General features: G+C 37.9%; 1 protein-coding gene across 4 annotated transcripts in view; it reads left to right on the top strand.

Annotated features, from left to right (window-relative positions):
• The window catches only part of LOC122357594 (protein diaphanous homolog 1), a 96,209-nt gene that overhangs the window by 41,284 nt on the left and 29,925 nt on the right, over positions 1–25,000 (top strand). For 3 of the 4 annotated variants that reach the window (XM_043257009.1, XM_043257011.1, XM_043257012.1), the window contains 2 exons: positions 3,341–3,455; positions 3,576–3,584. In XM_043257009.1, the coding sequence (XP_043112944.1) occupies positions 3,341–3,455; positions 3,576–3,584 (124 nt within the window). The remainder of the gene's footprint in view (positions 1–3,340; positions 3,456–3,575; positions 3,585–25,000) is intronic. The other variant, XM_043257010.1, reaches the window with a different exon arrangement.

Raw genomic sequence — 25,000 nt, forward strand, 5'->3', positions numbered from 1 at the left:
CATTGTTCTCAAGCGCTTCATATTTTCAGTATGATTTTGGTTTGACATTGTTATAAGCGGGGATATTACGGTTAAGTAAAACTGAAAGCATTTTGACTATTTGAAAGGCCCGGTTTCATAGACGGGGCTTAGCCTAAGCCAGGATTAGGTTATAGTTCAATTAAGACATTTAAGTCATTTTTATAAATATGTCTATAAATATTGGTGTGGCACTGACATGTTTTAAGGTCAATCAGTAAAAGTTTCTTTCAGTTGAAACAGCTCGGATTTACGTTGTAGTTTAGGACCAGGTTTAAGCCTGGGGTAATGAAAAAAACACACACAAAACTTTAAAGTCGTTTTATTTCTTATTTAAAGGAACATTATTTTCGTTCAAATACTGAAATTATAAAGTTGTAATAAAACCGAATTCAATCTTGAAATAATAAAACATTTATTGAAATAAAACACGTTTATTTTTGTGTGCATTTCGGGTAGTTGGAAAAGCAGCGTTTTAAACATTTGAAATAAAACGAATTTAAAAAGCTATGTTCTGTATATAATGTTCTCTATTATAGATCAGTAAAAAAAAACACAACCCAACGAAATACTAAAAGTGTACAATTAACCAAAACAGAAAAGAATAATATTAACAAAACCTGGTGATTAATATTAAATACCATTGTAAATATTACATTAACGCGTTTAAATCAACACTCCGCTTTAGACTCGTTCTCCGACTCCCTCAGAGTAAATAAATATCAAGGAAGTTTGCTTCTGTATCACGGCCGCAGCAGGTGCAGTGATATCACGCAGCTCCTGTGGAAAATAGTCCCCAGCTGCCTGATATCACTGCGCCTGCTGCAGCAAACTTCTTTGATATTTATTTACTCCAGAACGAGATTATAGTTCCTCATCATACCGGCCAACTTTTCTTTTTCCGCCAGTCTTAGTACATGACGCAACTACAGAAGTGTCAAGATTCGAATAGGAAAAATATAGAAACTCTTTGGTCATTTTTCAACACGATGCTGCTTGGTCTAATTGGATTCAACGATCTATGCTAAAAGTGCTATCTCCAGACCCGGAGATCGGCCGAATGGATTCAAAAACGGTAAATCTCAACTTATTAACTCTGGGGGAGTTGGAGAATGAGCCTATTTCCCCCAAAAAATAAAAAATAAAAAGTGGGGTGTTTCGAATACGCTATTGTTCCAAAGTTTTGGGTTGGGAAGATTATTTTAAGTCTCTCATTCTCACAAAGGCTTTAATTGTTCAATCACCGAAAAAGTCTTCAGTGTCGCACAGTCCTTCATAAATCATTCTAATCTGCTGATTCGCTGCTCAAGAAGCGTTTTTACGATTATCATCATTGTTGAAAACGGTTTCTGCTTTGTATTTAGTTTTTGTTGAAATGGTGTTGCAATTTATTTTTCAGCATTCTTTGACTCCAAAAGTTCAAAAGAACAGCATTCATTTGAAATCGAAATCTTTTGTAGCGTTCTGAACGTCTTCGCTGTCACTTTTGATCAGTTTAATGCATCCTCGTACTTTTGCATAAAAGTATTAATTCCTTTCACGAAATCCTTTGAAAACTTTTGAACGGTAGCCTACATGCATAAATCAAGATATATTCATATTAAAAAAAAAAATGACACTTTTTTTTTTTTTTTTTTTTTTTTTTCCTCTCCCACCATATGGCTTAGCCGCATTAGATAACAGAGCCACAGGACCATAAAAGACAGAATGATGGACGTTAGAAAGGTTTGCGCGATGTGCATTAACAGCGAGAGAATGAGAGAATTACAGAAGCAGCGAGTGTTTTTTGTCTGGCCGTCCCAGCGTGCATTGGGACCGTGTCGCCTTTCTCTCCTTTGTGCGTAAAATCGGGATCCGTTTTAATGAGTTTCCCCCTCTTTTATTCTCTGTCTATTATCATATTCTGTCTTCCTCTAATCCGTGTTCTACATTTCTCATTCTGTCTTTGGTTGGTGTCTGAAGGCGGTTAGTCAGAGGAGCAGCGCTCATATCCTGACAGCCTGTTCGCTGCTGTTAAACTCATTTTACTCCCAAGACTTGCAGCGTTTTTCTTCTGCGTAAATGAGGTTATGAGTTGAGACTGTGAGAAAGCGCTCAGTGGCGTTTCATCTTCTCGAATGGGGTGAAGTAAAGCCCCGGACTGTAGAATCACAAACTAAGGTCCATTAGTCAGCACGGCATCTGTAAATGAAGGAGGAACGCATTTGAACCGCATGATCGCATCGGCGGAGTCCGCTTAATGATATTGTCCCGATACCAGGGGCGCGTTAAAGCAATGAGACGACTGGACGGGATGCTGTTAGGCACAATGTCACTTAATAAATGTGCTGGCTGTAATAATCATGCAAAGAAGTTCCTTAAGCGCGTGTCATTAGATTAAGCGATGCAACGTGCGGAGCCCAACTGACCCAACCAATCGTAAATAAGGTTTTATACCCAGAACTGTTTGTACATGGCGGTTTGTGGGGTTTGATCTCACGCAGGTGAAGAATTTAGTTTGAATTATTGTGCCTCTTGCGGCGGTGTTATTGTCGAGTAAAGGTAATAGAAATGGTTTTATTAAGCTGAAATGTTTTTTTGGTTAAAAAAAAAACCTACTTGGTCAGAAATGTTTAACGAAAATGGGATACAAGCACACAACAGAAAAATGAAATATTCAAATTACATTTGAGTTGTATTTTTAAATTAAAGAAAAATTCTAAAAATAGATGACTGATAATGACATAAAAAGGACACAAAAAATTGCTAAATTTACTGTTTACAAAATAAAGCTACAACTTTAAAAATGGCGGATTCAGCTAACTCAAAAAAAACTTTAATAAATTATTTTGTTTATTATTATTATTATTATATAGTTTGGTTAGTTTAGTTTGGGGAAAATTCTTACTCTTAACCACTACTTTTTTCTAAACTCTTAATTTGCTGCTTATTAATGGTTGGTAAGGTAGTTAAGTTTAGCCATTGGGAATGTTGAAGAAATTTAAAATGGTCATGCACCATAAGTTATTATGTGCTCCATCAGTAATAACAAACAGCTAATGACGCGCATGCTAATAAGCTACTAGTTAATTGTGAGAATTAGTCCCTATGCTAAGATGTTACTTATGCTTTTATAAATACTATAATAGTATAGAATTATTCTTAATTCTAGGTCTCTTGTGCTCTATTTCTTGACCTTTGGAGAAAATGTGAGAATTAGAATTAGGTGGACGTTATATATGATTTGAACGAATACATAGATTGAGTGATGGATCACAGGTGTTGATTGGATGACTGATATTTGAAAGAGGATGAAGGTGTTGATGAGTGTTGTATGTTGTAGATCGCGCCAGAGGATCTGTCTGAAGGCAGTTTCTGGGTGAAGGCCAAAGAGGAGCGCTTTGAGAACAAGGAGCTGTTTGCCAAACTCACCCTGACCTTCTCCACCCAGACCAAGAGTGAGTAGATCAGACATCCTCCAGTCACTTCACACACACACACACACACACACACACACACACAGGTGTCACACATTAAACTTGTCTCTCTCTTTCCTCTGTCTGTCTTACTCAACACAGCCTCTAAAGGTAAGAGACAGCCCTCGTTCTGTGCTTGCGCATCTCTGTGTGTGTGTGTGTGTGTGTGTGTCCGCGTCCGCTGAGACTCTCAATGCGAGACACTGGGCCAAACATGGATGACAGAATACAGGGATGAGTGTCACCTCAGTGTAGAGCACAACATCAGGACCAGTGCTGAGTTTGATGAGAGGCGTGTGTGTGTGTATGTGCGCGTGTGTTTACTGAAGGAGGTGAATCTCAAGAAAGTTCAAGAAAAACAACATCAACTGTTAAACAAAAAAAGGCAAAATGCAAACAAATATTTATTTGTATTTTTTTTTGTTGTAATTCTTATTAGCTTTATTGAAGTAATTTTTATGATTTTATTTCATTTGTATTTTATTGCTGCTTATTGCTTATAAAATATTTAGAACATTTAAAAAAATTATTATTTATTAGATTAAGTTAAAGTTCTGAAATTACAACACAAATTACGCCGTATTAGATACTAATATCAAAAAATATATATGTTGTCTGTATAATGCAGTATATTTAAGTACATGTAAAATACTTAAGAAGAAACTAGTGTTAATTTCTTGATATTTGTAGGACATTTTTGTATTTAGAAAAATAGTGGATTATAGTTTAATCAATGTGAAATAATGTGATGTATTAGTTTTTTACAGCAATAATTGCTACCCTGATTTATTATTTATTATAAGTTGAATTTCTGTGATATATTACTTGATAGTTGGTTAGTTGGAAAACAAAAAAACCCAAAAAACATACTGGACACAGCACAAACAAACTGAGCAAAGCATCTTAATGGTACTAAAAGTAGCCTCTTCCTTTTTGCAAATGATTGTTCTCTATATATTCCTTGATATTTTGGGGTGAAATATGACCTGCACATGATCTTCAAGGGGTCCGTGAGATTCGTCCGGATGTCATATTTTCGGGGCCTGTATGCAAAAGCACCTCATGAATTAGAAATGAGCAAGAAGCAAGTGTCAGATGTGTGTGTTTCATGCCACCTGCTCTTTGTCCTCTATGACTGGCCTTTACAGTTTTACTGCATATTTATATCCGATACGATATACAGCACTGTCGACTTTAACAAGGTGTGTGTGTGTGTGTGTGTGTGTCTATGCGCGTGAGCTTTTTAGGTCTGTGTATGTGGCTTCGCCCTTCAGCAAATGACCTTCAAAGAGTGTGATGTTGTCATGCATCGGCCGCAATCTCTCTCACACACACACACACACACACACACACACACACACACACACACACACTCAAGAGTGTTTTCTGTTTTGAATATGGAATACGAAACCTTGAAATGTCATCTTTGGCAGCTGTTTTCCTCAGGACCACCTGAGCACCGCGTGTGTGTGTCCAGCTGTCTGAGTTGATGTAGGATAACCTTTTCTGATATCTGACTGTAAATGAATGCTGCCCTTTTCAGATCTTCCATCTGTCCGATCCTGTCCGTAAAACACGAGCGTCTGCGTGTGTGTGTGTGTGTCCGTCCTTGAGCAGGATTCTGTTGTTCTCTTCCGTCAGGCGGCTGCAGTCGTATCTGTCTCTCTCTCTCTCCTCCAGTCATCTCACTCTCTCCAGCCAAGCGAACGCGCTCCACCGACAGCCAGAGCTGACCTCCGACCTCTGCTCCTTTGGTGTGCTGACGGTGGGGTCGCGGGTCGATGACCTCTCCAGTGAGGTCACGGCACTGATCGTTGATGTAATGCGACAGGACCTCGAGCACACGATCCTCCTCTCTCTTTCTGTGGCTGTTTGTTATTGTTGCTCATTCTCACACTGAACTCCCGTGGCAGGTCCTTTTAGCAAGCGTTAGCAAGAATATTCTCCAAAACATTTTCCACTGTAGAGATACGCTGGTCGGATTGTATTTTTGGACATTTGCTTTCAGCTAAAACCACTACCAGTCAAAAGGAAGGAATGATTTTGAAAGAAGTCTCTCTTAACAAAGCTGCATTTATTTATTCACAAATACAGTAAAAACAGCAGACTATAAAATACCATTACAGTTGAAAATGAATTCTATTTGAATATATTTTAAAATGTAATTTGTTCCTGTGATGGATTAATCATTTCAGAACAGTGACTTTCTATGTTCACACAAGAAGAGTGTGCACACTTTTTCTAATGGCTTTTGAAATATTTTTACCTGTGAATTATGAGAGACTTGTTAGTTTTTCAGTCCATTTTTGATGACCATTTATAGTGGAAGTACAGTTTTCTGTATGATTAACATGGAACAAATGGCTTATGTCGCTTGCCTCTTTATAAAATAACACCTTGGCAGGACGTGATGTATAAATATTGAACCACAGCACTTAACTCAACATGAATGATTTATAAAATCATGTGCATTGTTGAGGAGAGACGGGATGTTAGTTTGCTAAGTGATCAGACAGACACCATTTTCACCTGCAGGACCAGAAAACAAGCGAAAAATCCCACTGATCCACATCGAAAGACCTGAACCATGTCTACAGACCACCTAGCAACCATCCAGAACCGCATAGCAACAGCCTGGCAAAGAAATCATGGATCACAGCAATGCATTTTGCACTAGCACTTGATTTCGTTGAAAAATATAAAAATGTAGATTGCCTCCCTTGATCATTTAAGTAGTTTCTTGTGAAGGCATTTTGAGGTGCTTTTAAGGAGCTGTGTGAGTTTTGATGGCTGAACCTGTCCAATTACACACACACACACACACACACACACACACACACACACCGAGAGACTGATGGATGCAGCATTTTTATAGTCTGTCTCTGCCGTTTTTATTTTCCTGCAGTTTTCCCTCTATTTTTGCGAGTTAAAAGCGAGTGAGGTTTGTTTTCACGGCTCCGCTGTGCGTGTGTTATTGATTGGCTTTCTCTGTGTGTCTTTTAATGTTGCTCTCCGTCTCGCTGGCGGCCTGCTTTTCCCGTCTCCACGGAGACCAGCGAGTCTCTCAGGATCTCGTTCGCGGCTCCCGGCAGCCGCTTCAGCCCCTCACCTCTGCTCTCACACACACACACACACACACACACACACACACACACACACACACACACACACGAGACTCCTCTGATGTATACGGCGACCTACTTTATCATCTCTCACACACGCTCTCGTGGCTGGTCTCGTCTCATATCAGTCCCTGATGTCCAGACGCACTTAGAGTTATAAACCCAAAGCCACAAATGTGACAGCAGAGGACACACACACACATACACAGATCTGGCTGGTGATCTCACTGTTTTATAGTGGAAGTCATATCAGAAAGATCGAATGTGAGTTAAAGGCGCATGAACAACTCCTAGCCACATAAAGCCTTAATTATGAGTTTGAAACACCAAACTTTTCTATGTCTGTAAAAAAAAAAATGGTGGATGCGATAGTCCTTAGTCAGGGTAGTGCCGTATTTAATTTTTGAGAGGAATGAAAACAAGGCTTTGAGGCACTGGAGTACAGTGTGTTTGGATACAGTAGCTGACAAGCAGAAATGGGATTTGAAAGTTGCTGAAACTTGGTAAACTGTGCGATCCAGATTATCATGCACATTGAGGAAGAAGTCTTCTAGGTATTAAGAATTAATGCGTGTTTGTTTGTTTTTTTTCACTGAATACAAGTTTTTAAACGCATTTCATATACACTGGTCGAAAACCAAAAAGTGGATCAAAACATTTCATCAAAGCTTGTCCTATAGCCTAAAACCAAATTGCATTATTGTCTTAGGGCAACTTTGATAAAGAGAATTTTTGATCCGCTTCAAATGTTGATTACTATAGATATAGTGTTTTATAAAATTTAAAAAATTATAAAATAAAACCTAAATTTTTTTCAAACATTATTTTTCAAAAAATGCTTCAAGTTATCGGTTTTGCAAATTAACTTTTCATATATACACACACATATACTGCCCAATTTAGTGTTTCATGGCTAAATTTTAACCAGCCTGGTGGCTAATCTTCATTGATTGCAAATTCCACCATTAAGAGCGGTGTGTGAGGGTTTAATTAGTACATTAATAACACAGCTTAATGTACAATGCACACAACATTATGGGTGATATAACAGAGTTTAAAATAGGATATATTGTTGGTGCACATCTTGTTAGACCCAGACAGCAAGTCTTTGCGATGTATCAGGAGCCATGGTATCCAGGGTGGTGTCAGCATCCACAGGGTCAATAGCCCCAAAGAAGCGTACCACCCTGAGTGTTGCATGCCCAGAGTAATGGTTTGGGCTGTAATATCATGGCATTCCCTAGGCCCAATACTTGCATTATTATATATTGCACAATATTTACATCTGGGGAAATCTGGTGTGCAGGACATGGGAGATGTTCAACTTCACTTTCATGTTCATCAAATCACTCCGTTTCCTTAAAACATTTCCTGACTGGCCACTATTCTGCAAGAAGAATGGCTCAAAATCCCTCTGGCCACTGTGCAGGACTGTCATTCCCAAAACCAACTGATGCTGTATTGACCCTACAAAAGGGCCAAAAGGAGCAAAGGGAAAAGGAGGCCCAACACCATACTAATGAATTACTGTGGTCTAAAACCAGGCGTTTCAGTTTCATTGTGCAACTCCTGTATATACACACACACACACACACACACACACACACACACAGAGTGCTCAAAGCTTTGTTCAGACACATTGTTGGTGTGTTGCTATTTTAAGGCTACTGAAATAGACTGTGCCAGTGACCAACTAAAACCTGGCCTAAAGCCAACGGCACAGTCATTTTTCTGTTAAAGAGCGCTTTAGTAATATGCAATATGAAAGATTATTATTGTTTAGGCTGCATAAATCTAAAAATGCATGCATGATCATAATGGATAGTCGATGCATGTATCAGAATTAGGCTACTTTGTCCATGCACTTTGGAGATGCATTGAGTCTTTGTAAATGGCAAATCCACCGCAAAATCACGTCCAAAGGAACACCCATTACTCAAGAGAATAGGAACAACCTTTTTAGACCATCTGCTGAGCATGCTGTTTTTCTCGTCATTAAACTAGTAAAGGTGGGTTCAGACCTGCACCTGTGCCGTGCCCTTTAGACCATGCACTAAGATTTGTTAAAATTGGGCCCTATCTTTTGTACATATATGCCTCCACAAACAGACCCCCTAAGCATGCCTTTAGAGTTTAGAGGGGGTTAATTGAAAATGAATTGGAGAAAGTGGTGTGAGAGGAAACAATGCCTCAATCAAAATATGTTTGGATATGAATGGTTATGTTCAGCTGTGACTGGTTAATGCGATAAAATCCTGCCTCTTGTATTTTCACATACTCTGCATTAGCAAATCAGTCTGAATGAACAATATAGTGGCGTTTATGGGAAAAGTTCCCAAAAAAAATGTGAGCCTATATGTGACTACTGTGTCAGTATCACCCGTTGAAATCTCGGGATAGTTAATCAGCAAGTAGTATTTGGGAAAAACATCATAATAGGAGACACAACTTTTCCTTTAGGCCGCTTTTGTGTTTTTGTTGCTTATTTGAAAAGGATTTGTTTTGCGAGCCCTGTATGTTTGCATGATCGTTTATGATGCTAAACGTGTATCTGCACTTTCACAGCATTTCAATCGATGCTATCCTTCGCGACCCTCGTTTGCTCGCTCGTTTGTGGTTGATTAAGTTGTTGGACGTTTAAAGGTCGTCAGGATGTTTGGCTGTGGTCCACCTCCGGTCTCCGTGGAATGTTAATTGAAGTGTACTTACAGGAGGCTTACAAGTGTCTTAAATGCTTCTTCCTGAACGTGAGCACTGGTTTCTTGTTATAACAGCATTTTAACATTTTAGTAATTTTAAAGGTACAGTAACTGTGCTTATATTAAAAAAAAAGAATAATGCAAAATGTCATATTTAATTACACGGCGTGAATATGCACGGAATCCTGCACCTGGCTTTTTATTGCTTGTCGTTTATTATTTGGGTTTACTGATCATTTATTATTGCTTTATTACGTTTCTTAAAAATCAATATAACTTGGACATGTTTTCGTGAGTTTTTAACCTCGGCTTGTTCTGGTACATACTGTCCTCATCTTTCTTGTCCCCAGAAGACAGCCATGTCTAAATCCTTCATAAAATTCTCTTAATACGTTCTTGTTTTGGTCCTCACGGGCTGCTGGAACACACAAGCCCTCACATCGCTCGTCTGCTGTGTTTGTCTATAAGGGTCTCAATCTTAATGTGTCCTTCATAAAACAGTCTACAGAATAGACCACCTGCTTCAACCATTCCCAGAAGCCCAGATATAAAGTCAGGTCTTAATGTCCTCATAAACCCAGAGGTTCCCTGAAGTGCGCTGATATGAGCGTGTGTGTTTGTACGGCCTGTTCTTATCTCCGCGCTGGTTTTGTGCCATTAACCGCTGCTTTACGGTCCCTCCGAGTCTGTCGTTCACTTATATTGGAGGCCGTTTTGTGTGGCTCAGCTGGTGGGATGTAGGAAATTGCTCTTGACCGGCCTATCCAAAGTAAAAGGACTTTCGGTAATATCTTCAAAATGTTCCATCCTGCCGTTTTATTCGTCCGCATCAATCTTTTCCTCTCTCCGTCTGGTTATCTGGCATTCACACGTTTTGTTTTTCTTATTATAACCGATAATGAAAAGGATGAAAACTTTTTTTTTTCTTGCACTTTTAAAAGACTACCGAAAAGTATTTTCCGGTATCACTTTACAATACGATTTGAATTGTTAACATTTAAAAACATAGTTACCTTGAACTAACATTGCTACGGTATTTATTCATCTTCGCTGATTGTTTTTCAGTGTTGAATGGATCAAAAGTTGTTAAAATTATTTTATGCACTGTAAAATAACATGAAAAATTGTATTCAATAACATTACAGTAGTATACTTATACTTACATAACACACATACTTGATATACATGGTATACTTGCATAACATACCAGTTTTTCCTTCAATCCTCATAAAATACAAAAACTGTTTGAGAATTTAGTATTTGTTGTAACATAGCCATAAGCATTTTTGTTGTTTTATTTATATAGTTCTTAAGTTTAATTGCATTTTTAAATACATTCAAATTTGTTGCATTTTTATGCGCTTTTTCTGTTTCTTTTTCTGTTTAGTGTATCTCTATTTCCATTTCATTTTAACACACAAAAAAAAACTGTGCTTTAACTTGTCAAAACAACACATGTTCTATTTTTCATTTAATTATTTATTTTACTATTGTAATGAAACTGAATTTTATAAATATAATAAAATTTAAACTGAAATTTTGTTACTTAAAATAAAGCATAAGATTACATCTGTAACATCGGTTGATTGCAGTCTTAAAGGTACAGTAGCTTTCTGATTCATGGAAAAGGTGGAAGATAAAAAATAAAATTCCTCCAGTCACATTTATATTTATAGCACTTTTCAAAGGAAGATTGTTTGATGTCAAATAATAGCCGTAATGTTGTATATTTCACCAATTATGAAGCAATTGTGTTACGTATGTCACCATTTAAAGTTAATCACATATTTTATTAAGTAACGCTTAAGTTATACCTGGATTTGAGATTTATGGAACCTTCTCATGATGAAAAATAGCTAATCTAATATAATTATAATATAATGTCCATAAATCACAGCCAGTGTCTCGGGGAGAGTAAATTACCGCCAGTGTCTTGAGAGAAGAAAATGAATTTTCTCTCTGCATGAAATTAATGCTGTTAATGTTGAGCGTGTGCGTTTGTTTACAACTAATATTAGTCAGATTTCACGTTGGTAATTGAATTTCTATTAAAAGAGCTGGGTTTGTACAAATCTGAACTTTTCTGTGGGGCTCTGAGTGCTGTGGTTGGCCAGTGTTGTATGTTGTAGTTGGTTTCCAGGAAGTTGCTTGCTGTTGCTAAGGAGTTATGGGTAGTATTGTTGTTGGGTTTCTAAGTGTCACTAGATACTTCAGTTTTAGAAACACGTTCTATTTGTGCGACATCGCGGCTAGGACAACAACAGACAAACTATGAGAGTGATCATTTCAGGTACTGATTGTGCTGAATTCAAAGTTAAAAGCGTCTCATGTGAGTTTTTTTATATCAGTTTGTGTGTTTACCTCAGTTCTTGAAAATTAAAAAAAAAAAAAAAAAAAAATATATATATATATATATATATATATATATATATATATATATATATATATATATATATATATATATATATATACACACACACACACACACCTAGGGCTGCACGGTTAGTCAAAAAGGCAAAAAAAATCACAATCTCTATTCATACATGAATACAATGACGGCGATTCACTTCAGTTTATTTCTCTGCATTCAGATCCTGCTGCAGGTATTGATCACACAAGCTCCAGTTTCACCAATCAATCATAAATCTCCACCACCTTTCTCTTCTCCCTCATTTGCTGCTTTCGACTGTCACTTGCATCATGTGTCCTTTCACACAATCATCTCAAGTGTCACCGAACCCTCAAAATGTTGACAGGTTAGCGTTCTTGGCCAAGAACCTTCAAGGTTCTGTGTCAATTGGAGCAAAAGCACATGTGCCCTTTAATTATTTTTTATTTAATTTATTTGTATTTGTTCGACAACGTATGTTGAAAGCTTTTACATTTCAGTTTTAGGGCTCTAACATAAAGAAAAAATTACTTTTAAAATAAGAATTGTTAATTCCCATGGAGAAAAATCTTAATTTACATTTTGGCTAGAATCTTGCAGCCTTTGATGTACGTTAAAACTATGAATTGGCAAGAAAAGCTTATTCCATATCAGTCACTTAGTATGTGCATTTAATATTGTTAAAAAGGTTTAATATTTATGAATTAGATTTTAAGCAACCCTTTCGTTGTCAGTGCAGTGCACTTTTGGAGAGAGCCCGCCCCCACACTCTTCTGATTGGTTGATATATTAGATTGATGTAACGCGTCTGCCCAGATTACTGATCTCTGGAATCCTGTTGTGTAGTAAGGACACGGTCTTTTTCATTATTTTATGTGCTATTTAATTTTTCGGCTTTATTAATTTTAAATTCTTCTAAATTAAATTCTTCTCAGTCAGCTCTTATTTAATTTTCCATTTGATTTTAATTAGTTTTTTTTTTAATTAGCTTTTTAAAATTATTTCTATTCATTTTTAGTTATTTTAAATGATTTCAATAATGAACTTGTTCTAATTATGTCTGATATTCATTCATATTCAGGTTTTTCATCTGATATACAGCGAAAAAATTTATTGAATTTACAAAAACAAAGTGTAATGGTAAGGGGTGGCAATCAGTTCATTTCAGCTACATTTAAATGAACAGATTTTGTTACCTTTCATCTAAATTAGTTTAATTTGAATGTAGCTATTATTATTTGCTTGCCGTAAAACTTTTTTTTTTCCATTGTATGTTTTTTTTTTTTTTTTTTTTTTTTAAAGAAATCAATTGTAGTAGTTTAACTTTTAAAAGTGAAAAATTACAAGCACATAGTTGGAGGTATCATTCATGCCTAAAGCACAAAAGTTATGCACCGCATCTGAATACATAGTGTGAGGGGGGGGGGGTTTGTTCAAATAACCCATGAAATGATGGCTGACTTGGCAAACAGCACTAATGAAATGTCTCCGAGTAATGCATGCAGCTCGGGTCTGAAGTTCTAATGGATAAATACGTGCGGATGAATGATATTTTCGCTGTTTTTTGCAGTGTGCAGAGAATTCGAGCGGATGCATAATCTGGCTCTTTCATTCTGGTCGAGGTTAATGCACGGGCCGCTAACACGAGAGCCGAGATCTTCTTCTCTCCCGGATACCCACAGTCCGCTTGTGTTGTTCCCTTTACTTCGGCATTCTGTGTGCATCCGCTCGTGTTTTTGAAGCCTGGGGTTTGCTGTAGCTTTTAAAGACGAGCCTCGTAATGCGTTCATACGATCGAGTCATCATGCGCCTGTGCGTTTAATGCTTTCTAGAAACGCCGTTCTCTCACGCGGCTCGCTTTAATGCGTCGAGGTGCCCGTCTCTTTTCTGAAAGGTGAAGTTTGGTCCTCCTAAGCCTGTTTGCGGGCCGTTTCTGACCCTCTTCTCTCGCCGGGGTTGCGTAACTCTCCGGTTTGCGCATTTAAACCTCCTTTATCACGCTCGAACACATCTGTTCATTGGCCTCACCGGCTCTGCCAAACGCGACAGATTATCGAAGCAAGCCGTCTGCGCCTTTGTGCCGCCGCCGTTTCTCCGTTCCAGCATTCGTTTGCATTCAAATGCGGCACGTTCGCTGGAGCCGCAGATACGTTTTAGCGCGCTTTAATCTGTGCTTTATCTTTGGGAGATTAGCCACTTTTTAAACAAGCTCCGGAGAGAGAGAGAGAGAGAGAGAGAGAGGAAGTGTGTTCTTTTGTGAATTCAAATTCTTATCCCCTTTTAGGAGGATGCAGAGAGAGAAGCAGATTTCTAATGGGGATTTGGAGAAGCGCTGGTAAATAGGCAAGGAACTGTGAAAACAGATAAATCACGCGCTCCGCATGCGACCTACCTTCGGAAGCGGCAGCCAGCGACAGGGAGCGCGATCGAGTCTCTCGCCATATGCACTCGAGCATATGGCGACGTTTGAATGTGACCCAGCGTGCCGCACAATGGAGAGAAATGTTCATGTCTTGGCGTTTATTTGACATCTCAAATATTAAAGCGTCGCATGGTTGCATTTTCCTCCTCCGCAGGCGAGAGAGCAAGATGTCGAGAAATGCACACAAACATGCAGCGTTGATTGAAGACGGAGACTGTTTTTAATTAAATTTTCTTTTTAACCTCGCTTCCCCACAATTTTCAAGGTTTCTTACTGTCTGGCCTAAAGAATGCACCTGCCGAGACCTCTATTTATAGCTTGGGTCAGTGTTATATTAGTATTATGTACTGCTTTCTCAGAAATAAAGGTACAAAAGCGGTCACTGGGGCAATACCTTTTCAAATGTACACTTTTGTACCTATTAGGTTCAAATATGTACACTGCAAGTACTAATGTGTACCTTTTAAGGTACCAGAATGGACGCTTTAGGTACAAACATGTACCTTTTGAAAAAGTACTCCCCAGCTTTTGTGCTTTTATTTCTGAAAGTGTAGTATAGTACTTATTAATATTTTGGATTAGCTTTTGTGTATTTTACATTATAGTTTTACATTTTGTTTAGCCATTAGTTTTATATAACCTAAAACTTAATTTTCAATTTAATTGCATTTTAGGGTTTTAGTGCTTCAGCTTATTTTTGAATTTTTATTTTTATTTATTTTACTTTTAGTTTACATTTGATGTACTTTTGTCATTTTTATATATATCTTTTATATTATTATTTAATTTTATTTTAGTTGTAGGGTTTAATTCAATTTTAAATTAAATATTAGCTTTAGCAATTTTAGGACCCAAACTTATTTTTGAATATTGAATTTATTTATAAACTATATATATATATATATATATATATATATATATATATATATATATATATATATATATATATATATATATATATATATATAATTACACACACGTGTATGTATGAATTTTCTATTTAGTTTTATTTCACTGTCATTTTAGTACTTATTTTTCAGCTAGATGTAATATTGGTGCATTCTGAGTTTTTAATTTAGAATTTTTATTTAAATTTTTTTCGTTTGATTTTAGTATTTAAACCTTCATTGCCAAGGCAACATTTCTTCATTAAAATCTTCATTTAAAGGTTTTCATTTGATATTCAGCTTTATTTCGATTAAAGGAAACCATATAAACGACCATTTGGCATTGTATAAACATCACCCTGTGTGCCGCACAATACAACTGTTCACGTCTCTGCATTTATTTGACATCTCCAATATTAAAGCGTCGCATAGTCGCATTTTCCTCCTCCAGCAGGCGAGATATTGAGAAATGCACACAAACATGCAGCGTTGATTGAAGACCGAGATTGTTTTTAATTCGATTTTTTTAACCGCATTAACCGCGAATCCCCGCCGGCGTTAAGCTCACATTTTATGTCGCGAGCGTTTGATGCTTCTAATAACTGGGAGAAACCACAGAGAGATGCGTCTTCAAAGATACAGATGACAAGATATCAGAACTCGCACGTGTGCTCTTATCGTCGCAGAAAAGCGGGGATCTAGGGCCGTTTACGCTTGTGCAATTAAATTAAGTTGAGCGAGATGACACGGCTGCAAGATTATCAGAGATTTTTTTGCCTCGCATTATCAAAAATCATCAAAGTTGGAGAGTTATACTGTACTTTATACACACACACACACACACAGGGAGCAGGCTTGCACACACGCAGTGAAGCTAATTTGCATTTTCAAAGAAATTAAAGCCCCGCGCCTAAAGCTGATAGCAGCATGCTGTTCCTCTCTCTCTCCCTCTCTCTCTCTCAGAATTTTCATATTATTTTTCCGTTTTAATCGCTGATTATGGTGTCTGACTCTTGCTTCAGGCCCAAACAGACAAAAAATAATTACGCACTCTGAACCTCGGAACAAAACTCTCGCCGAATTGAGGATGTCAGACCCTTGGAAAGTAGGTTTCCGCGTTCGGCTCTAATTCAAACAGCGTTTGGTGGGAACTCACGTTCGGCTCTTTCACCTAAAGAAACTTTTCCAATTTATTCTGATTAAATTTTACATCAGCGCTCCCGAGTTTGTTTTCTGAAGTTTTCCGAAAAAAATGCTTATTGTTCAGCTTGAGCGTACGGTTCAGTCCGATTTGCGTGATTTTAATTTTTTTTTTTTTGAGCAATCCGTGCGTGAAGAAGCGCTCGTCGTTAGCGATCCTCGATGAAGTGACATTTTAACAGTCGTGGTATTTAAAGCCTCGTACATTTCAAACTGACCTTAATTTACGACCTTTAAAGCACAAGGGTGTGTGTTAATTCCTGGAGTCCTACTTTGCGTTTATGTGTGTGTGTGTGTGTGTCTTTGAGTCCTGTTTTTCCTGCAGGCACGTTTAATTTTTCACCATGCTTCTGTTGTTGCATGGAAATGCGTGTTGTTGTTCCCCCCTCGTCTCATTTTCATGACCTCTTTCTCTCGTTTTCCTTTTCCCAATTTCATCCGAGCATTTCCGCCACTAACATTCATCATTTCTCCTTCACCCGGTAGCTTGTTCTCCTTTCATTTCTGCTCTTTAATATGTCACCTTTCCTCTCTTTCTCTCTCTCTCTCTCTCTCTCTCTCTCTGTGAATTATTCTTTCTGGATATTACTACTCCTCCATTTGTCTGGGCTCTAATCAGAGCGGCTTTGGCTCTTAATGCAGTCCTTGAGAGATTCCCTGCAGACATTCATTCATTTTGTCCATTTTCAGGTTCTTTAACCTGCACTCCTCCCTCACCCCCCCGCAGCTCTGAATATTTAAAGAGCGCCTATTAAAAATACAGGGAGAGTGAGACGGGCTTCTGCTAACACCACTTTTACATTTATATCTAAAAACCCAACCTCTGTTTCTGCTCAATTATTCATGACACACTTCTCGTTTTCATCTAACCGTCTGTCTCTCGCTCAACCGCATCCGTCTGTCTGTCTCTCTATCACGATCACTTCTCCTTCCATTCATCCCAACTCTATTCCTCTATTTGTCTAACTTTTTTTTCTTTCTCTTTGTTTGCTCTAGCTTTTCGTAATTCGTTCTGTATTTCTACCATTATTTCTGTCTGTCCTTTTGTTGTTTATTCGTGCATCTCATATTTCATTAATTCTGTTATTTCATTTGTTCGATCTCTCTCTGTCAGTCGGTCTGTCTTTGTCTGTCTGTTTCTATTCAATTCAATTCTATTCTTTTCAAAGTTGCTTTATTGGCATGACTGCAAAGATACAATATTGCCAAAGGTTGAAATATTTGTAGAAATATTACAATAACAATGAAAAACGGATTAAAATTTTCTATTTTCTTTTACAATTTTAAAAGTTTCTGTCTGTCCGTCCATCTCTCTGTCTCTATCTGTCTATCTATCATCTTTTTTAATTTATTCTATCGCTTTCATTTTTCTGTCATCCATTCATTTTATTATCATACTATATTGTTTGTTCATTGTATATATTTATCTTTCCATCATTCTGTGACTTATTTGTCTGTTGTTCTGTCTATCTCTTTGTCATTCTATCGGTCTCTGTTGTATCACTCTATATAAACTGGAGGAATAAACTCTCTCTCTCTCTTTGTCTCTCTCTCTCTCTCTCTCTCTCTCTCTCTCTCTCTCTCTCTCTCTCTCTCTCTCTCTCCTCTCTCTCTCTCTCTCTCTCTCTCTCCCTCTCTTTGTAAACTTTCGCCCTGCTTGTTTTGTCAGTTCTGTAAATGTTGTGTTCCGTGTTGCAGCGTTCTTGTCTTCCGTGGGTCATCACGGCTGACATGTTTTCCGCTCTCAGCCTTTACTTGCTTAATTAACAGCGATCTTTGAATTTTAATTAACTCATGCATCTGCAAAGTGCCGTCTCCCCCTTTAATGCTGCCGTTGTGTTTGATCGGTGAGCAGAAGCAGGGAGAGCGGGCGCAATCAAAGCGACAGAGACTCCGATTGAAAGTGACGGAAGAGAAAAAGAATCTCGGTCGCCGAGATGAAAGTGTGTAGAAGTGACAGATAAGAAAATATAAAGATGTGGGGAGGGAGGGAGTCGCGTGGAAGGAGAGATGACTGTCCGTGTATGTTAACGTGGAGCGCGGTGCTCATTGTTGTGTGCGACATCCGTTCCACGTGCAATTGCTCATCCTGATCTGGATCCTCAACTTCCTGTGACACACAAACGCAGTGCGATGGAGCGCAAAATGGAATGAGAGATCAGGGGCTGTTTCTATGCCTTTATCACCCTCTCATGCCTCTCTGAGTTCCCATGAGCCTCTCGGAAAGAGATAGAGGCAGCATTTTAGCACCAAACTACCACAATAACACACAGGCCCGTTGAGAATCAGGGGCGAAATGCGCACAGAGCAGCGACACGAGGCTTTCTGAATACTTCATGCCACTTAGAGCCGAGCGTGTAGTCGTTCCCTCAGATACAGGCAGAAGATAAAGCCTGTTAATGCATCCTCTCCTGACAGCCCTCCATCTCTGTCTCCAGTCTCCCTGCGGGACAGACAGACGGAGGAGAGTTCATGCATTCATTCAGTACTCGACTCCAGAGAACGTTGTTTGAATTCAAAGTAGGCTGAATGAGACAGAAGTTTGTTTATAATTGTTTTTGTTACCCCATGTGTCGAACTGACTATAATTGGCACCATTACTAATTTAAAGTAACTTTACATTATTTGCATTATTTACTTACCATCATGCAATTATAAGCCTGTATGCCAGTAAAACCTGGTTTCTAAATGCATGTATATTTATAAATTATGGTTTTTAAATGTAAGTTTGTGGTCAATTTATTTTTTTATGATTCTTAGGGTTATTTAATCCAAAAAACTGTGAAACCAAAAATAAGGTGCTTGAAAATGTTATTTATTCATGTGACGCATAGCCAGATTTTCAGCAGCCATTATTCCAGAGAATCTGGATAAATATAAAGTTTAAAATAGATATTTTGCTACATTTATAAATGCCTTTACTCAATTTTTTTTTTAGAAATTTAGTGTTTAATTAAAAAACATTAATTAAAAATCTTACTAACCCTTAAGTGTTAATTTTTCTGTGTCATCCAATTTCAGATTTAAAGAAATTACTAAAAATGTTATTAAATATTGTATATTTAAACTTTTTTTTTTATTATTTGAATAGTCACTTTCTCAGCGCTCCTCATGTACTAGACTCCCTCAGATAAACTCTTAAATGTCAAAGCTGCTCTACTCAAGTGACCAATAATTCATAACCAGAGATTACAGTTCATCCATGAGATGTGCAAGTGTGAAGAATTAGTGCTATCTCTGCTCTGCGTGTGTGTGTGTTGGTGTGTTAAGTCTCAGTCCCTTTGAGGTCTGTTCTTGAGCCCTGGAGTGTCACACTGCCTCTGGATCTCATGTTTGTCTCTGGTCTGCAGTTATCTCATTATAAGGCTCATGTAGCGCTGGGCTCCAGGGTTCCACCATCACAACAGTGTGGAATCAGAGCTGATAATCCCTGTCATCTGGATTAATTAGGACTTTCTTCTGTCATCTGATCGCCTTCATCCATGAGTTGACTCTCTCGCTTGCTCTAAAACTGGTTTAATAGCTGGATTACATTGCAGACTGGATTTGCGTTTTGCCTTTAAGCCCAAAGTATACTTTGGCCACCCACGTTCCACTATGGTCCATTCGCTGTTAGTGTGATGCAATTTTTTTTTTTTTTTATTCCGAGGTATCCAGGGAACATTCACACAGCTTTCTATGTATCTTCACGTGGTTGACTGCTGAAGGACAGGTTCTACACGCACACATTGCAACCTGGTGGACTTGTTTTGTATCAACATATATACGAACATGGATAGTTTTTGTCACAAACACTGAGCTGCATGCGGACTGTCCATGTACAATAGCACAGGAGTGAGCTGAATGTTGATATCAAACGAGTTCACAAGGTGATACTGTGCATTTGTCGAACCCATCTATTCACGGTTGAGGGTACTTGGAAAGCTGTGCGGACTAGATATCGGCCAATATGTTTTTCATTGCTAGTAACGATTATTACAGATCAAGTAGACCGATACTTTAAAAGATATGACTGATGTAAAATGAATTTTAAAACCTTAAATGACATGGGCTTTGACAAAAACTTTCTTTAAATGTTTTTAAATTATTTTGCTGCCAAAATCATTTTGAAAATGACCGATATAGATATTCATAAATATCGGCGCAGATAATCGTCAAGCCCTAGTGCAGACACTGCTATACGAGTGGAATACAGAGAAATAATTAAGCATCTTTTAATCTAATTTGTCTAATATGATTTTTGCAAAGTCGAGCATTGTTATCGTAACGTATGCAATAGTGCTTTCCACGAAGCCCCAGTATTAAAGCAACTTCTTGGTAATGACTAGCAATGCCCTAGAAACCACAAAACAGTGCCCTGGCAGTTACCCACAACCACCCAGAACATCTTAGCAACTAAATAGCGACTCCCTTTCATTGTGCTAGTATGTTCTGCTCCTAGCCACCATCCAGCATTTTGGCAACCATGTCGCAACACATTAACCAGTGCTCACAACACTTTAGTAACCACACAAATTATCTTACAAACCACATAGCAATACCCTGGCCACCCACCCCACCCTACAGCTGCATAGAAAAAACTCTTGCAACCTTATACAACACCCCAGAATGGTGTGTTTTACACAGGCGAACATCTTAGCGACCGCATAGCACTTCCCTGGCAACCATATACACAAGCAAACACTCTAGCCACCATCTAGAGTTTGTTAGCTACTGCATTGCAACACCCTGGCAACCACCCAAACCATCTTAGCAATAGCAATGTCTAAAATATCTCCCAGAGCTCTATCGTAATTGCATAAACACTCTGGCAACCACACACAACGCCCTAACGTCATTAGTTTTTGTTTTTTTAACTTCATTTACTTAATTTTGTTCTTTGGAATCATGTTCTAATGTTGTTTTATTCAATTTCCTGATCTGGTCATGTGTGCCTGTACTTGTATTGTGTGTGTGTGTGTGTGTGTGTGTGTGTGTGTGATCTCAAACCTTATTGATTGGGAAAATATGTCGTAGATGTCCTCCCACATCCCATGAGCTCTCATGCGAGTCGCGAGTTGTTTCTGTCTCTTTCATTAGCTGTGTGTGTTAATATTTTAGGCAGGTGTGTGAGGTTGTAAGGTGTGAACTCAGAGTGAATGTTAGAGTGAATATTTCAGGTGTGTGTGTATCAGAGAGTCTCATTATATCAAACCCTCGGGCCTCAAACCTCCAAATTTGCTCTGGAACTACACACACACACACACACACTGTCTGTCTCTCTATCTGTCTGTCTCTCCTGTCCCTTTGAGAGCATCTGTCTCGCTCTCTGCTTCATTATCTGCTTCTCCCTGAATTCTGACCATCACTCACTCCAATCTAACATACCCCGAGAGACAGTGTGTAAAAGTTTGACTGTGTGTGTGTGTGTGTGTGTGTGTGTGTGTGTGACATAAACCTGTTTGTAGTCCGTGTCATTGTGTGTGACAGGTGTGGATCGACATGATGGGTTTGACAGGCTGTTATGATGATGTCTTTAGTAATGTGAAATCTCTTGAGTAAAAGCGTCTTTCTGTCACCTGATGCGTTTCTTAAACTCTCTTCTCTTAACGTCTTATATCTTACATCTTATTGGTTGTTAATTCATGTCATTCTACAGTTTTTTTGTAATACGTCTTTCTAGGGCTGGCCTTGACTAAAGATTTTTCCGGTCGACTAGTCGTAGTTCATTTTAAGCGTTAGTTGACTAATCGCACATTTATTATTAAACCATTTAAACCTTTATAATGAGCCTGTAAATGCATACATAGCCTAATAAGCTCTCAAACGCACACAAAGCTTGCCACAGCTCACCGGTGAAATTAATTATTATGAATGTATCCGGGAAAAACAGTAAAGAGGTTGCATTAATATTTTAACAATTTATGGATTGCATAATCTGAGAACATTTGTTTTACATTTGAATTGGTTCAACTGGAAGTAGACATTTCGCTCTACATAGATATGTTTTTCATATCTAAATTGTTGTTATTATTATCTAAATTCGTAAAAACCAAGATGGCAGACAGCGCTTTTTATTATTTTACAAAAGCACAACATTTTGTAGTTATTCTGAGCATGCAAAAATAAATGTAGAGTCTTTACAGATTCCAAAGATGTATTATCTGTGTGACATAAAATAGCGGAGTACGTTAAGAGCAAATGGCCTCCTGCAGTGAACATTTTTCTAGGTTGCTTAGTATATTATTTTTTACCATTACCATTAATTTACCATTTATTACCATTAGTTTTAACTGTATCAATGTCCTTGTAATCACAAAACACCCTAGAAACCACCCAGAACATCTTAGTAATTGCATATAACGATGCTCTAGCAACTGCCTAGGACAACTTAGCAACTGCATAGCAAAGCCTTGGCAACCACATACGACACCTAGAATACCATAGCAACTGTATCAGTGCCCTGTTAACCACCCTAAACACCTTTGCATCCTAGAAAAACCATGATAACTACACACCCACACCCTAGTAACCACCTAGAACACCTTAGCAACTGCATAGCAAAGCCTTGGCCACCACAATGGTGCTAGTGGATTTAACACGGGTGACTTGCCAAGTAACCATTTGGAACACTATAGCAACTGCATAACAACATCCTAGCAACCACCAAGAATGCCTTAGCAACTGTATCAGTGCCCTATTTACCACCCGAGAACACCTTTTGCATCCTCATAGCAACACACCGATAACCGCCCAGAACATGTTAGGGACCACATAGCAAAACCTTTGCAAACACTCAAAACCCTAGAATGCTGTTAGTGAGTTTTACACAGACACCTCAATAAATGCACAGCAATGCCTAGCAACCCAACAACCCACCTTAACACCTTAATAAAGGCATAGCAACTGCATCAGCGCCCTAGCAACCACCCAGAACACGTTAGCAACATCACCACTGCCCTAGCAAACACATACAACACCCTAAAATGGTACTAGTCAGTTTTGCACAGAAGAACAACACAGAAAACACCCAGAATACCTTAATAAACGCATAGCAACTGCATCGGTGCCCTAGCAACCACCCTGCACAAAATCAGATGACTATTGAAAACTAGAGGTCTAATTAGCACACAGACATATTTCATTCCATTGTTACACTTCTTCACTAAACGCTGTTGCAAAAACTGTTGATAAAGAGCTTAAAGTGCATTTTTAGTGTTTTCTGCTGACTTGGATGCTACAGTATATAATAATAAATAAGTGTTCTGCGTGTGTGTGTGTATGTGTGTGGCTTTTACTTGCATTATCAATTCAGAATTGCCTTCACAGTGTAGCATTTTTTTCTATGTTGGAACATGTCCTTGTGATTTAATAAACTAAATGAATATACTAAACAGTGGTATTAAAATGCAGAAAGTCATCTGAGCCTTAAGTTTAGAAGTTTATTCAGAGTTAGGGAATGGAAGTCGTCTCAGAATAGAACTATTTCGCTTATGTGTGTGTGTTTGTGTATTGAGGGCAGCTTTTGCCTGCAGTTATGTTGCCTCCGAATCAGCCTGTTGGTGCTGAAACAGACACTAAAACTCTCTCACACACACAGCCAGCCAGCCAGTTCTTTCTATATCTTTGTATCTGCACTGGCCAAAAGCAAAATGAGTGTGCATGAAAATCGAGAATCACGCATTAGAAGATTCTCTGCTGTTTCAATCACAATTCAGCTGTTATGGATTCAAGTTTATCATCAAAATAGAGACGGTCACTGGCATTTTATTTTGAAGACCTGGACGCTTTTTTCCATCTGGGATGGTGTGATTGATGTCTGTCGTTAGTGCTGGATGATATTAATGAGCTTTTAATGGATCATATTCACTCATCTTTCTGACTGAATTCAGTTTTTTTTTTTCTCTCTCTTTCTGTGAACGTGCATAAATGCACAAGCTCCATTAAAACCATCATCATGCACGATTCAGACCAGAAAGAGAGATGGAGGCAGTCTATGAATAATACAAGTTGGTTTGAGAAACACATGTTCCTTGGCCATGTGCAAATGTAAAAGTGCTTGAGACAACAGCTAAACGTCACCAAACATCTGAATCTCTCTCTCTCTCTCTCTCTCTCTCTCTCTCTCTCTCTCTCTCTCTCTCTCTCTCTCTCTCTCTCTCTCTCTCTCTCTCTCTCTCTCTCTTCAAACCGCCATGGACCCTAAATTAAGATATTTTTTAATGCAACATAGCAAGGAGATCCTAAAAATAATCTGTGACTGAGAAGTTTTTGTGTGCAAAGATGATTAATTTATTCTCCACAGCATCACCCTATAATGTCATTTTGGAGAGTATCACATGTAAATAATGTTCTTAAATATATATATATATATATATATTATTAAAAATGTAATTATAAAAATTATTAAAAATGTAATTCTGGGTGACCTATCCCTTTAAATTTATCCCTTTAATCTTTAATTTTAAATCAATAAAAAAAAAAAAAAACAATTTACAGTGGAAACTAGCTGGAATAAATTTCCATTTTTAATAACTTACATTTTACTTAGTTTCAGTTAATGTTTATTTTATTTCAAGTAACAAATGTTTTATTTTGGGGGTTTCTTGTTAGTTTTTGTTAACTATAATAACCCAGTTTGTTACGTAGAGGATGATCTTAAAATTGTGATGGCTGTTACCCATAATTGAAAATGATTTTTTTTTTTTATCAGAATTAAATTTGCCTTGCACATTCGTAGCTGTAAATCTGTCAAGCTGGCTATCTCTCCGAAGGCATAATTACGTGCGAGCATGTTTGATTCAGTTGGAGAGCGCACAATGCTATTGA

The sequence above is a fragment of the Puntigrus tetrazona genome, chromosome 14, assembly GCF_018831695.1.
Source record: "Puntigrus tetrazona isolate hp1 chromosome 14, ASM1883169v1, whole genome shotgun sequence".
In the NCBI taxonomy this organism is placed as follows: Eukaryota; Metazoa; Chordata; class Actinopteri; order Cypriniformes; family Cyprinidae; genus Puntigrus; species Puntigrus tetrazona.